Below are 13317 nucleotides of genomic sequence, written 5' to 3'. Positions count from 1 at the left end.
CATGTAAATGTGGGTTCAGTAGCCAGGCCTTTCGTTCAGATAGCCAGACACCTCATTACAGTGCGCCTCTCCTTCACCCAGCGTGATTGAAGCCCATGGTAAATGTCCCTTTGGCACATACATTTTTGGGCTTCTGTGAACAGAAAGAAAGCGAGTGAAGCATCTGTAAAATGTATATTTCATATTTAGGTATATAAAATATATATAGCTATGTCTGGGTGTGTGAATGTTCACCTACCTACAAAGAGAATAAATTTGATCTTTCAACTTTACTGGGAAGCACTCAGAAGGTTCTAGGGACCATGGGGGTAAAACTCAGCTTGGCAATAAAGTGATTAAAACAAAACCCTTCCATTTAGCTTAAAAATACCTTGGAAGTTGGCAATATCAAGGTGCAGGCTGTCACAAAAACCTCCCACCTTTGCTACTACTTTTTATAATAAAAATAGTCCAGCCTATTTATCTTAGACTCATCTGTTGCTTCTTGATAGGGGTGAAATCTTCATCATCAAAGTATACACACACCCAACCATGTTTTTCCTACAAGCATTTTTGTCCTGTGAAATACACCTGTAAACTAATCCCAACAAAGGAGCCGTTGCTGGCATTGCGAGATCTTAAAATAAGTTCAGAGCCCCCTGCTCATCCTTTCTGATGGCCTGTGTTTTCCAAGATCAGTAGGATATTAGAGACAAAGGTGCATTGCGTGCGGATGGATGGTCGGAAATGTGTTTTTCTAAAATACCCATGGTTCACTAGTTGAAGTTAGCTTCATTAACCAGTACTGACTCTGTGTCTTGGAGGGTGGGAGAGCCAGCCCTGCCAGGTATCCGTGTGCCCTCAGGGGTTTGACCCGCTCTCATTATAGGAGCATTTTACCTGTCGGGGGCTGAGATGGTGCTGCATAACTCTGACCCCCTCAGTCTTCAGTTTAAATTTAGACTGTCCTCCCCAGAAGACAACTGAAAAATACCTCATTCATTCTCAGGAGGGGCAATTTTAAAATAAGGTATTTCTGGAAGCAGGGGTTAGGGAGGAGTAAGATTTTTTTTTTTCCTAAGTATTGTATATTGTTTTTTTCTGCCATTAACTTTTTCTTATATTTTACTAAAACTGACCTTATCATTTCAAACCTGTGAACCTAGTTCTATCGTGTTTTTTTCCCTACATATTTCGCTTGTATACACACTCACATTATATATATGTAATTTTTTTTTTTTTTTTTTTTTTTGGTTGGGAAGAAAAGATGCCTCATTTTGAAACCTAAAGGGGGGAATAAGAAAAGCCCTTTGTAATATATTGCCATATTATCACTAAATCCCCTGACAGTTGTGACACAGAAGCAAGTCACCTGTCACTTAAGCTTGAGGTCTCTTTAATTTTCTCCTGGAATTCGCACCAGGCTGTCTTTAATTTGAGGCCTTTATTGGAATTCTGAAACCTCTCTGCCTCCCTGGCTCTCAGATCTATTCTGAGAGCTGTTACAGAATGTATACAATAACCAACAGAGGGATTCGGAGAGGGCTGGAGCTCTGTTTATTTAACACTCTAGAGGGATTTTTGTGCTTATTCGGTCCTGGCTGCCCGGCTTTCAATATCGCTTTGACAACCATTCTGCCCTTCTCATTAATTTTAAACAGTTAAAACACAAGAAAAAGAGGAAAAAGTTTTCATTATTAAAGTGCTTTACTTTTTAATAACAGAGGATTCTGTCCGCCAGGGGAAAGGGCATCCTCGCTAATTTCACATTCATATTAAAAAAAAAACACAGGGAAGGTGACAGTTGCGCTGCTGAGGTGGCTTAACGAAAGGAGGGCAGCAAAAAAAAGTTTGCATTTCACATCAGTTAAGAGGGTAAAAAAAAAAAAAAATCCTTGTTAATGACAATAGCAAATGTCCACTTTGGTAACACGGTTCCTGAGTGACTCTTCTCCTGACATTTTAGCGGATAGAACCCTTAGGGGGACCTTGTATTGTACTGTGAAGTCAGCGAGACTGTCATCAACCAAACAGGTAGCAGGAATGATTTGACTAAACTAAAAACATTTTCACGTTGTTAAGTCTCTTAATATAGAGATGAACGTTGATCCAGAGAATGAGGCTTTTTCTTTCCTCCCCTTTGTTCTTCCTCTGTCAGCCTTAAAGGTGAAGGAGAGGCTCAGGGAGTCTTGGTGAGGCCAGATGCAATCGCTCATACACCGTCCTCTACAAGGTTAAGCAGCAAGACCTGATCTCACTCTGGATTTTCCCCGGGGGCTCACACTGGGGTGGTGGGTGGAAGTAGAGGCACCAGCACCACTCAAGTGATCAGTGTCACTTGGCAGGTTGGCCTCATTGGGTGGAAGAATCTGTGTTCTCTTGATTTCACATTCAGTAGAAAGCACTCATGTTTGTTTTAAGATATTGGAGACAAAAGCCACTAGTTTTTAGCGGGGATGTTTAAAAAGGAAATTTTTTTTCTCTGGTACTGTTAAAGGATGAAAAGAAAATAATTGTCTTTTTTATTAACATTTTCCGTCTGTAGGCTCTTTGCATGCACACAGATGCTACTTCTTACACAGGGACGATTTGCTGCAAAGATCCAGGCATCTTTGAGTATGGTGTCCTGGAACAGCCCACTCACTCCTTAATAGGTTCCTGGCCACGGTGGCCATGGGCTGGAGGAATAAATCTGAAACACTAGAAGTCTGAACCGCTCTAGGCACTGAGAAAGCCTGCTCTGAAATTCAAGGATAGGGGTAACTTTTTAAGGCAGAATTTTAGGCAGGTCACTGTGGAGTGCTCATGAAGAAAAATTGTTGGTGTTCCACTGATGCGTATAAGGGAAAGGTGAAGATTCCTAGAAGATCCAAGACCCATTTGAAAACAGCTCATGTTCAGTGATGTTTTAAATGTCTGAATTGGACTTGGAAAATTCCAAAGTGTCTCCAATGGTCTTTGATTTTGAACATGCATGGTAAGAGGTCAGGAAGAGAAGTAAGTAAATAAGTAAACAGACCTGATCTCTCTCATAAAGCCATCCTCATCTTTACTTGACTTTAACATCTCTATAACTCCCTTTTTTTCCCTAGTAATATTGAAAGGATTACCCTTGTTGGCCCCTAGGTGGTTACTGTGTGATTTTACTGTTATTAAATCTATTATAAACTGCTTCATTATTCCTGACTTTGACTCTATCTCTCCTTTAATCCTTCCGTCGCCCTCTCAGAAATCCCATGCTGTTGGCCCCCAGGAAATCCGAGAGCGAGCCACAGTCTTGCAGATGGTATTTGAAGATTACGTGCACTCCAGTGAGAGGAGGGTCTCCTGGGCAAAGAAAGGTCAGTTGATTTCCTAGGTGCTTGCGCAGTGGATAGCCCAGCAGAGTGCTCTCCCCCACCTTCACCCACATACCCCCAAACTGGTTGAGAGGCCAACATGGTGGTCCCTGCTCACCAGCCAAAGCCTTCAATCTCCATAATTCTGCAGGGTTTGGAAGCAGGCACGGAAGGCTTTAAAGTGATATTAAATGTTAATTTCATCTTTCCCCATGTTTTGCACAAATGAGGCTTTATCTTGGCTTATATCAGGACTAGAGTTTTGACCCAACAACTTGGATCTTAGGGATCTGTTTTCCTCTTTCTTTGAAAACCAGATAGAAGACATGTGACACGTTAGTAGAAATAGTTGTAGAGATGGAAATTAGTGATGAAGGCCAGAGCTGGAAATATTAGACCTAAGCAGTTCCTATTTGAAGGCACAAAGAAAAATAAGAAAGAACAGTACTGAGGAAGAGCCATAGACCATGAACCCAATTCCTAGGAAATTTATAAAAGAGTTAGGTATTGATTTAATATTCAGACCCTTTGTAGGATACGTTGGCTCCTGGGATCACCATAGATTAGATGTGGACTTCACAGTTCCCGTTGAGTAATAAGCAGTGTATGGCTGAAGGGGGTTTGTAATCACTGGTACTTTTTATCGTGGGATGTCTTGGCCAGAGACTGACCATGTCTAATGAGACTTACTCCATGCTGGAGGATGCACAGGGTTTTTTTGTTAGTTGCCTGCTATTTTGAGAAGAGTGCCAGGCTGGCTTACCAATATCAGAACACTGTAGCATCCTTTCTTTTTATAAATAGAAATGCTTTAAAAACCACTCATTTGACAACTATTTATCAAATCGGGCACTATTCTGAGTGCTTGGAATGCATGAGAGATCAAACAAAAATCCTTGCTTTGTGAAGCCAACATGCTAGTGGGGTGCAGGGGCAGCAGACAGTGAGCATAATAAACATAATAGATCAGTCTGTTTAAAGGTGACAAGAGCTATGGAATAAGTAGAAGGAGATGGGGGAGGTGAAGGGGTGACAGCAGAGTGCATTTTTAATGGGGTCAGAGTGAGCCTCATTGTGTAGGTGATACTTGAGCAAAAACCTGAAGTGGGATGAGCCCTGTGGCTCTCTAAAGGAAGGGCATTCTGGGCAGTGGGAGCTGGTGCAGAAGAGCTCGAGGAAGGCAGTGTGGATGGAAAGGGGGTACTGGCCAAGGCAGAATCACATAGGACTTTGGGTCTTGGTCGGAATGAAGGGGGAGCAGAAATGTGGTGGGATCTGATTTAGGTTTGAAAGAGATCACCTGGCTGCTGTGTGAGAATAGACTCTAGCGGGGGCAAGTGTGAAAGCTGGGAGCCTGGCTGAGGAGCAATTGTGGTCACCAGGAAATATAGATGAAAAAATGGGTTAGTCCGCAAATATTTTCAAGGACCTGTTATATACCTTTAGCACATTATAATTGCAATTCTTGGTTGTCGTTAAAAATCAGAACCACACAAGGTAAAAGATGAAGTCCCAGTAATTGCCACTGTATATATACTGTATATCCTTCTAGACTTTTCTCTAATAATATCCTGTCTTGGCATTTCCCTAAAGGGAATTCAACAATTCCTAAGGGTTTTCCTACCTTGCTACCTCTAGAGGAGTATTGCTCTATGTCTCTCAAGAGGAATAGGGTCTTTGTCACAGTGTAACTTTACCGTTTGGACCTTTGATGAAAGTTAGGCAAATTCAGCTGGCTGTGCAGTACATAACAAGGTGTTGTGCTGCTGAATTCCAGGGCTGGTATCAAAGTTGCAGTGGAAAGAAAGAAATCAAACCCACACTGTCACCTTCGATTTTGGTGTCAGTGATGCCTCAGATATTTTGGCAAGACTACAACTATTTCAAGGTGTCTCGGTCATCTGAGTAGAAGTTACAGTAATTCTTAAAGGATGTGGTTTTGGGTTTTCCCTCACCGTTATTACCATTGAACTTGTTAATACCATGAAACAAGCAGAGTCACTTGTCTTTTGTTTAAGGAATATTGGAACAGGGTCACTTCCCAATGTTTATGTACCATGAAGGAAATAAACGTATCATGTCTCTTATTTGCTAATCGATTTCCACACCAGATTGATAATGGGCTGGGACAACACCGCCTCTTACAGAGCTCAGTCACCCCATCTCAGACATAAGTCTCGCCACCATTCCTTCTCTCCTGTTTCTTAGGACTAAGTTTTGGAGGCTTGAGAGAGTATACATGTATTTGCCACCCTAAACGTATTGAATTTACAGCATAGGAACAGCCACTGCACCCCATAGGTGGAGACGCTCTTTTGCATTTAAATCTGCATATGCAAATTCCCCACTATTGACTTGCTTCCCTTTTATGCCATTTCAGAACCCACCTCATGAATAATTAACAAAGCAGCTGGCTTTTGCCTTGATGGCAGAAAACTAGTTAGAAACTGGGCCAAGTATGTATTTGTTTTCCTTTTGCATTTTCGGACCCAGTCATTGTTAATAACCAGCATTTAATTGTCAGTTTCCAGAAGCAGTTACCCCTTTTTTCCTCTGTTTTCTTGCATCATTTAGCTAGGGATTCAAGTTGTAAAACGAGTGGTAACATAAGTTTGAATTCCAGACTCCTGAACAAAAATCTTGGAAGCTAGAGTCCTCTGCCTGCAAATGACCATTGCTCCTGTGGCTTAATCCTCTCCATCTTCAGGTCTCCCTGCAGACCAGGAACTCCATGTAGGATTTATGCCTGTTTGGAAGGGATGCTTCTCAAAGTCTAGAAAACCCACACCAGTGATGACAAGTCATTCGTCTCCCCTCAGTGGGGTCAGAGCTAGGCTGGGCACTTTACCAAATGCTTTGTCTTAAAGAGAACAGCAGGGAACCTCCTTTTCCTCCATCCTTTCCGTAGTTGTTGCTGTAGGTGTTGGATGGTCTTGAAGATGCATGTGCCTTTATTCTGTACTGGAGGGTGCTCTTGTGGGAGTGGAGGTGGGGTTGGGAGGAGCAGAGATGATCTTCACCTTCCAGGCTGGAGGTTTGTTTATTTCTGTCTCCTTCATCTTACAAATCATCATAAGATACCACTAGTTTCTGATCCAAATGTCCAGGAATGAAAAAGGACGATGTGTCCATGTGAGATACTTGAAAATAGATTTGCCCTAATTCAGGCACCTTAAGTAGTTGGCGAGAAATAGGAATCAGTGACTGCAAAGTGCTGAACTCTGGTGGCCTGTAGCTTCATCCGTCACCCCAAATAAATGTCTGCTTTCATTACTTCTCCACCTTCTGCTTGTGTGGGTCCCACAGCCCCTGTTCCTTCTGCACATTCTCAATGCTGCCAACATGAGCACTTCCTACTCCTTGAAAGGTTCTGCAGACAGCTGCTGCAGCATCTTTGAAATTTCTGCTTCTCTGAATTATCCAAACATGGGAGTCCATGCAAGTATGTGAGGACAACCAACTGTCGCTGTCCCCGGTGAGACAGGAGCCTTGAGGACAAGGAGGTTTAGTAAAAATATGCAGTGTGAAATGCTGCCTGGCCAGTTGTCTGGGGAGAAAACACTTCCTGCCACATCTTGGCAAACTCATTATCCCTGTAAAGCTGTTAGCTGGGCACCTACATCTCCTGGGACAGATGCTCTCAGTGCTCAGCTCATAGGATTGGTGGAGAGGAGGAGAGGAAGAGAGGTGACCAGGGTGGAAGCCCAGGGACTCATCTGCTTACACAGAAGAGACGTAGTAAATGAAGAGACCTAGAGCGGGATTTGGGTAACTGAGGTTTTAAAAGTGCAGGCTCTTGGTTTGGTTTCAGCTTGACTTGGTTTCGGTCTTGTCTTTTTTGAGACCAGAGTGAGTGTTGGGGGTTGGGGAAAGAAAGAGAGGTTGAGGAGAAGAGGCTTGAATTTCCTGGGTCACGTAGCAGTAGAGCCTTTCCCTCTGAGGGCTTGGCTGTGGGACTCTGTGTCTAGTGGGGCTCTGTGTACTCCAAACAGTACAGACCATTTGAAGCGTTAAAGATTTTCCTTGAAAAAGTCCCTAGTTATTAAAAAGGGGAGTAAGCACAGATTTAAGAGTGGGGTACAGAGGAGTTGCCTTGGTTATTATTGCTCATCGATTGGGAAAAGGAGTTCACTTTACTCAGTAAATAGAGCTTTGATGGATTCCCCAGGATCCTTCCAGGAGCTGATCTGCTAAAATGACACTTTTTATTACTGTTCATAAACGCCAATCTCCAGGTGCTGCTGGGATATTATGTTTAAGCTGTGGGCAAACTTGCCAGTCCAGTGGCTCAACAAGGAGAGTGAGGAAGCGAAGGCTGGCGTTCAGTGCTTTCCTCCATCAGACACCGTCAGCTGGGCTCTGGCTCAGCTGGTGGAAGAGCAGGATTGGAGGTGAAGAGAGCAGTGACAGGGATGGCGGGGAGTGTTTGCAGGACGTCCCCCTCCTTCCTTGTTGGAGTGAGAAGCGGGTGGACACTTGGTTTTCATTGTTACTTCCAGATATTCAAGGGGGAACCCAATCTACGAGAATCTTTCCTCAAGGGAATGCCTAGTTAAGTAGACCAAAGTTCCACCCTCCTGGGAATGAGTCTGGCCTTTTTCTCGGGGAGGAGGGACCTACAACAAGGACCCCCTTTTCTGAATTTAATTTAATTTAATTTTCTTTGAGACGGAGTTTTGCTCTTGTTGCCCAGGCTGGAGTGCAGTGGCACGATCTCCACTAACTCCATCCTCAGCCTCCCAGGACCAAGTGATTCTCCTGCCTCAGCCTCCTGAGTAGCTGGGATTACAGGCACCTGCCACCACATCCGGCTAATTTTTGCATTTTTAGTAGAGACAGGGTTTCACCATGTTGGCCAGTCTGGTCTCAGACTCCTGACCTCAGGTGATCCCCCTGACTCGACCTCCCAAAGTGCTGGGATTACAGGCTTGAGCCACCGCGCCTGACCGCTCTTCTTAATTTTAAAATGGGACTGAAACTTTTCTGACGGAATATTTGATGAATGTCCCTAAATTGTTGTCAGTCCTCAAGGGACTATTTTAGAGACTTAGTAGTTTTCTTTCTCCTTTAAAAATCTGTTTCATTCCCTTTTTTACACATTCTTTGAGTAAGAAGTGCTGTATTGGTTAATCCTGGATACCTTTAGAATGAACTTGGTTTTAAAATCCCGTGAGGAAGGCTGGGGGAGGTTGCTCACACTTGTAATCCCAAGCACTTTGAGAGGCTGAGGTGGGAGGACCACTTGAGGTCAGGAGTTGAAGACCAGCCTGGGCAACGTAGTGAAACCCTGTCTCTACAAAAATAAAAATTTAAAAATTAGCCTGTATTCTGAGGCACAAGGATTACTTGAACCCAGGAGCTTGAGGCTACAGTGAGGTATGATCACGTCACTGCACTCTAGTCTGGACAACATAGTGAGACCCCATCTCTTTAAAAAATTTTAAATTTAAAAAGTCCAGTGAGTACACAAAAAACTGGTATCAGGGATTGCCTATGGATAAGGGAGCTGGAGGTGGGGCTTGTGGTGAAGGAGGCATTGGTGGTAATGTCATTCATTCATAGTAAACATGACAGTCATAAGACAGCCTTTTGAACTTTGTAAATTTTGTAACAGGCTAGCATGCATTAACTATTCAAAGTAAGTAAAATTTAATTAGGAAAAATGTGTTAATATAAATGTCTAATGATTTTCTCATTTTTATAAGAAAACGATGTCCTGTGTTGATCATTTCTTAGTTTCTTCACCTATTCTCTCTTTTCACTCATTTACACAACAGACATCTACCAAGTGCCTGCTGGTAGCAGGTGCTGTGCTGGGCCCCACCCTGTGGGATTGTTAGGAGCTCTGTGGTCAAATCTGATATTTTATTGGGCATATTCAAGTAATAATTGTGGCCCCCTGTAGTTTTTTTCTTTTTGTTGTTTAGGAATTGAAGAAATACACAGAAGTCTAGATTTTATATATGTTTGTATATGTTGTAATTGTCCTGCTCATGTTTCGTTGCCTGGCAAGATAAAGTACAGAAGGTAACCATTAGGCCGGGCACTTTGGAGCTTGGAGACCCCGGTCCTGACAGCTTCCCTCCCCGCTCCCTTTTCTTTCAGCTCTGCAGTCTTTCATCCGAGCCTACGCCACCTACCCCAGGGAGCTGAAGCACATCTTCCACGTCCGATCCCTCCACCTTGGGCATGTGGCGAAGAGCTTCGGACTAAGAGATGCCCCCAGGAATCTTAGTGCCTTGACTAGAAAGAAGAGGAAAGCACACGTGAAAAGGTAAGATGAGCTGAATTCATCCCGTGACGGGGCTAGAGAGCTCCGTCACATGATGTGATGTACTAGCTGCCATGCTCACCGCAACTCTCTTCTCACTCATGCCTGCCCTTCTCCCAATAAACAAGCACTTGGAATGAGAAGAAAGCTACCTCATCTTGCAGAAATTCAGGGGTGTCTCCTTTTGGGCCCAAATGTGGTGGGATTCATAGGACTCGCTGTAGTCAGAGCTTCAGTTGTGCTGCGGTCCGCCCTGGAAAGCATCCGAGATGTGTACGACACATTCTGGTGTGTTCTGTGTGACGAGCCCTGGGAGCATACCTTGTTCTAGTGAGATGGAAGGGCTGAGTGCCCAGCCTCAGATTCCAGGAGCTGCTGAAGCCCAGATCTCTAACAGGCTGGCTTTGGGGTCAGTGCTGGGCTCCTTGCTGCTGAATTGCACCTCCAGTGGTGAGCACTCATCAAGGCAAGAGCGGTGAGCCCTTTCCTCCCAAAAAGAGCGTGTTCAGGACTTGTCTAGAGGTCCTGGGGAGAGGTAGGAGAGGGAGGGGTATTGCCCTGTTCGAGGCTGGGCTCTAAGTCTGTTTTCCCAGTGCTGAGATGATTTCCCTCAGCATGGTACATTTGTAAAAGGCCGCCTTCCTCTCCTCAAAGACATATTCTTTTTGTACCAGCCTCAGCCCCTCACAGGAGCCAGAGCGCTTGAGGCCCTGTGAGCTACTCGTGTCAGAACTTTGGGGGGATGGTCTCATTGTTTATGTGGGAACGGTCTGTTGAACAAATGTTTGGGGCACAGAGACTTTTTTCTCACCTGTCCTGATTTCCGGGTTCAATCCCAGAACGTTCTGGACGGTTAGTTTGTATTGTTTATCCTTCCTTTTCCACGTTAATTTACAAACGCCGCAGGCTCCCCCACTGACTCTGGGAATCTGCAGGCAGAACCACTCTGAGCTGCCTGTTCCTGCACAGTGTCCAGCTTGCCGGTTCACCAGGAAGGACCACTCTGTGCTTCCTGTTCCCACACAATGTCTGGCTTCTCCGTTCACCAGGAAGTGTCAGTTATTCCATCAGTCTTGTCAGGGCCCCGTTTCTCTAGCCTGTCACGGCACAGACAGAGGGACCACCCAGTGGAGGGAAGTGACCATTGGTCTTGCAGTCAGGGAACTTGGATTGAAGTCAGCTCCATTCTGATGTGAGTTTGGGGCCATACCTTTTCTTAACGTCTCAGAGCCTCGATCTCAACTACACTAGGGAGAAGAAAATCCATATTTTTAGTTACTTCACAAGATTGTCTTGAGAATCAAAATCAGGTGATTCCTGTAATCCCAGCACTTTGGGAGGCCCAGGCAGGCAGATTGCTTGAGTCCAGGAGTTAGAGACTAGCCTGGGCAACATAGCGAGACCCTGTCTCTACAGAAAAAAAAAAAGATTAGGTGACTTGTGAATATGCGTTTTGAACCATACAGGGCCCTGCAGATGAAGGTTCTTACAAGCTAAAAAGCAGATTCGGGGACATCCAACTTGACCTCTCCGGGGGACTTGGCACCTCCAAGTCTCATTGGAATGGATAGAGTGTTGCCTAATTCTGTTCCCAGTTTTGGAATTTTTAAGATGCTTGATTCTTTTCTGATACTAATAACTCTCACATAGGATAATGCTCCAGTAATTCTTTGAGGAAGAACAAACAGAAACTGTTTCTATGTGCTGCTGTACCGCAGTGCCTAGATGAGTGTGGATGTGTCCTTTTCTGGTTCCTTGTAGGCCATTTTGAGGTTCAGGGGTGCAGAGCAGGGCTGCAGCCCAAAGATGTTTCTGCTCATCCTCTGCTAGAGCCAGGTTGTCCTCCCAGAGGGCCATGATGCCTCAGCTCTACTCCCAGGCCCTCTTGGCTGTGCCAGGATTCTAGGCTGCAGGACCTGGGAACTGGGTTCCTGTCTTAGGATCTGCTGTCCCCAGTACTCATGCATGTTAACTTTGATTTGAGTGTGGGATGAAACCATGAGGCTTCCCAGCTAATGACTGAGAGTAGCCTCATCATCAGAAGCCTGATCATTTTGTCACCATCTCGGCAATGGTGACACTTTGAGAGCAGAGGAAGAGATCTGCCAAATGATTACTGTTAAGAAACACACATCTGGCCAGGCGCGGTGACTCACTCTTGTAATCCCAGCACTTTGGGAGGCCGAGGCGGGTGGATCACAAGGTCAGGAGTTCAAGACCAGCTTGGCCAAGATGGTGAAACCCCATCTCTACCAAAACTACAAAAATCAGCCAGGCGTGGTGACAGGCGCCTGTAATTCCAGCTACTTGGGAGGCTGAGGCAGGAGAATCGCTTGAACCTGGGCGGCAGAGGTTGCAGTGAGCCGAGATCGCGCCACTGCACTCCAGCCTGGGCGACAGAGTGAGACGCTGTCTCAAAGAAGAAAAAAAAAAGAAACACACATCTTTGTTTATTCCTCTCCCTGAAAATAAATACAATCCCAAGATTTCATAGTTAGCAGATGATCTCCCTTTATGACTGGAGATTTCATTAGCAAGTGTTAATCCAGATAGCAGCTCCTCAGACCGGCCCAGATCCTGGAAAGCAGAGAGGGAGGCCTGTGGGCGGGGGAATTGGAGGAAGCATTGTCCTTACCTTGAGAAGCCGCTAGGGAGAGAGCAGCCCGCCGCCTCCTGCCCCAGCTGACCCTCGCTAGCAGATGGGCACCAAGACCACGATACCCCTGTGAGCAGGGGATTTAACAGGGCTTTATTTAGGGAAGAATGGGCTGATTAGCTGATAAAGAGCATGTAAGATGGTATGGGGCAGCCTTTGATGTCTGGCTGGCGCAGCAGGGAGCCAGGCGGTGAGTGACAGCAGTGTGTCACAGGATTACTCCGCCCGTGACAATGCCGCTCTCTGTTCTTGCCATGTCCCCACTCTGTTACAGCTACTTTTTCCGTTATGCCCTTCTTTTGAAGGCATTTCTCTTCACACTCCTTAGATCCTCCCCCCACCCCTGCCTTTTGAAGGCAGACGGGCACTCGAGGATACAGTAGGTACCTTTTTTTATTTGGGGAAATCTTGTCACTCCTGGAGGAGGAATGACTTTGCAGCTAATCTGCACATGGACCGTATAATTGTGGTCAGGGTAAGCGGCAGAGAAAACTTGACAGATTTTCCACACCTCAGTCAGGGTTTGAGCAAATGCCAGTTGCTGCTTTTTGAGGACTGGAAAGAAAGGTCCATTAAACCCCACAAAGTGCTTGAGTTATGCTGTGGTCGCGATTACTGTTCTGAGCTGAACGTCTCCTCTGAAGTCCGTCTGTCAAGAAGGAGAATGGGCTCCTTATGTTTTGTGTATGGGTGAATAAAATAACGGCACTAAATTCTCTAAACTACTCTGCATTCCATTTTACGGTGTTTACTGCCTAGAACAATTATATATTATGTGCAAACCTGTGATATCTGCAAAACAAATCCATCAGACTAACAGAAGCCTGTCTCACCTGTCATATGCCAAGCGGGAGCTCAGGCGGGTATTAGAATGGGGACCGGGAGCAGGTTAGTGAGGAGGCTGTTCAGCTGGTCCATGCGATGGGAGAGGGACCCTTCGTCTCTTATATTGCCTTTAGTCCTTCACTCGACCACTTTTCAGAAGAGGAAAATAAATAGTTCATAGCCCCAAATGAGATCTTAATAACTAGGTTTCTGTCGACTTTTCCAGTGCTCAGTTCTGAAAGGGAACA

At 45.1% G+C, this 13317-nt stretch overlaps 1 protein-coding gene across 5 annotated transcripts in view; it reads left to right on the top strand.

Annotated features, from left to right (window-relative positions):
- DDX31 (DEAD-box helicase 31) overlaps nt 1-13317 on the top strand; it is a 75635-nt gene that overhangs the window by 48878 nt on the left and 13440 nt on the right. For 3 of the 5 annotated variants that reach the window (XM_024252102.3, XM_024252101.3, XM_054520763.2), the window contains 2 exons: nt 3209-3320; nt 9423-9591. In XM_024252102.3, the coding sequence (XP_024107870.3) occupies nt 3209-3320; nt 9423-9591 (281 nt within the window). Of the gene's footprint in view, nt 1-3208; nt 3321-9422; nt 9592-13317 lie in introns of those variants that run through there. The other 2 variants (XM_054520765.2, XM_054520762.2) reach the window with 1 other exon arrangement.

This window comes from Pongo abelii, chromosome 13, assembly GCF_028885655.2.
Source record: "Pongo abelii isolate AG06213 chromosome 13, NHGRI_mPonAbe1-v2.0_pri, whole genome shotgun sequence".
NCBI classification, from domain to species: domain Eukaryota; kingdom Metazoa; phylum Chordata; class Mammalia; order Primates; family Hominidae; genus Pongo; species Pongo abelii.
Note: the sequence above shows the minus strand (reverse complement) of the source record. Positions and strands in the feature narration are given on the sequence as shown.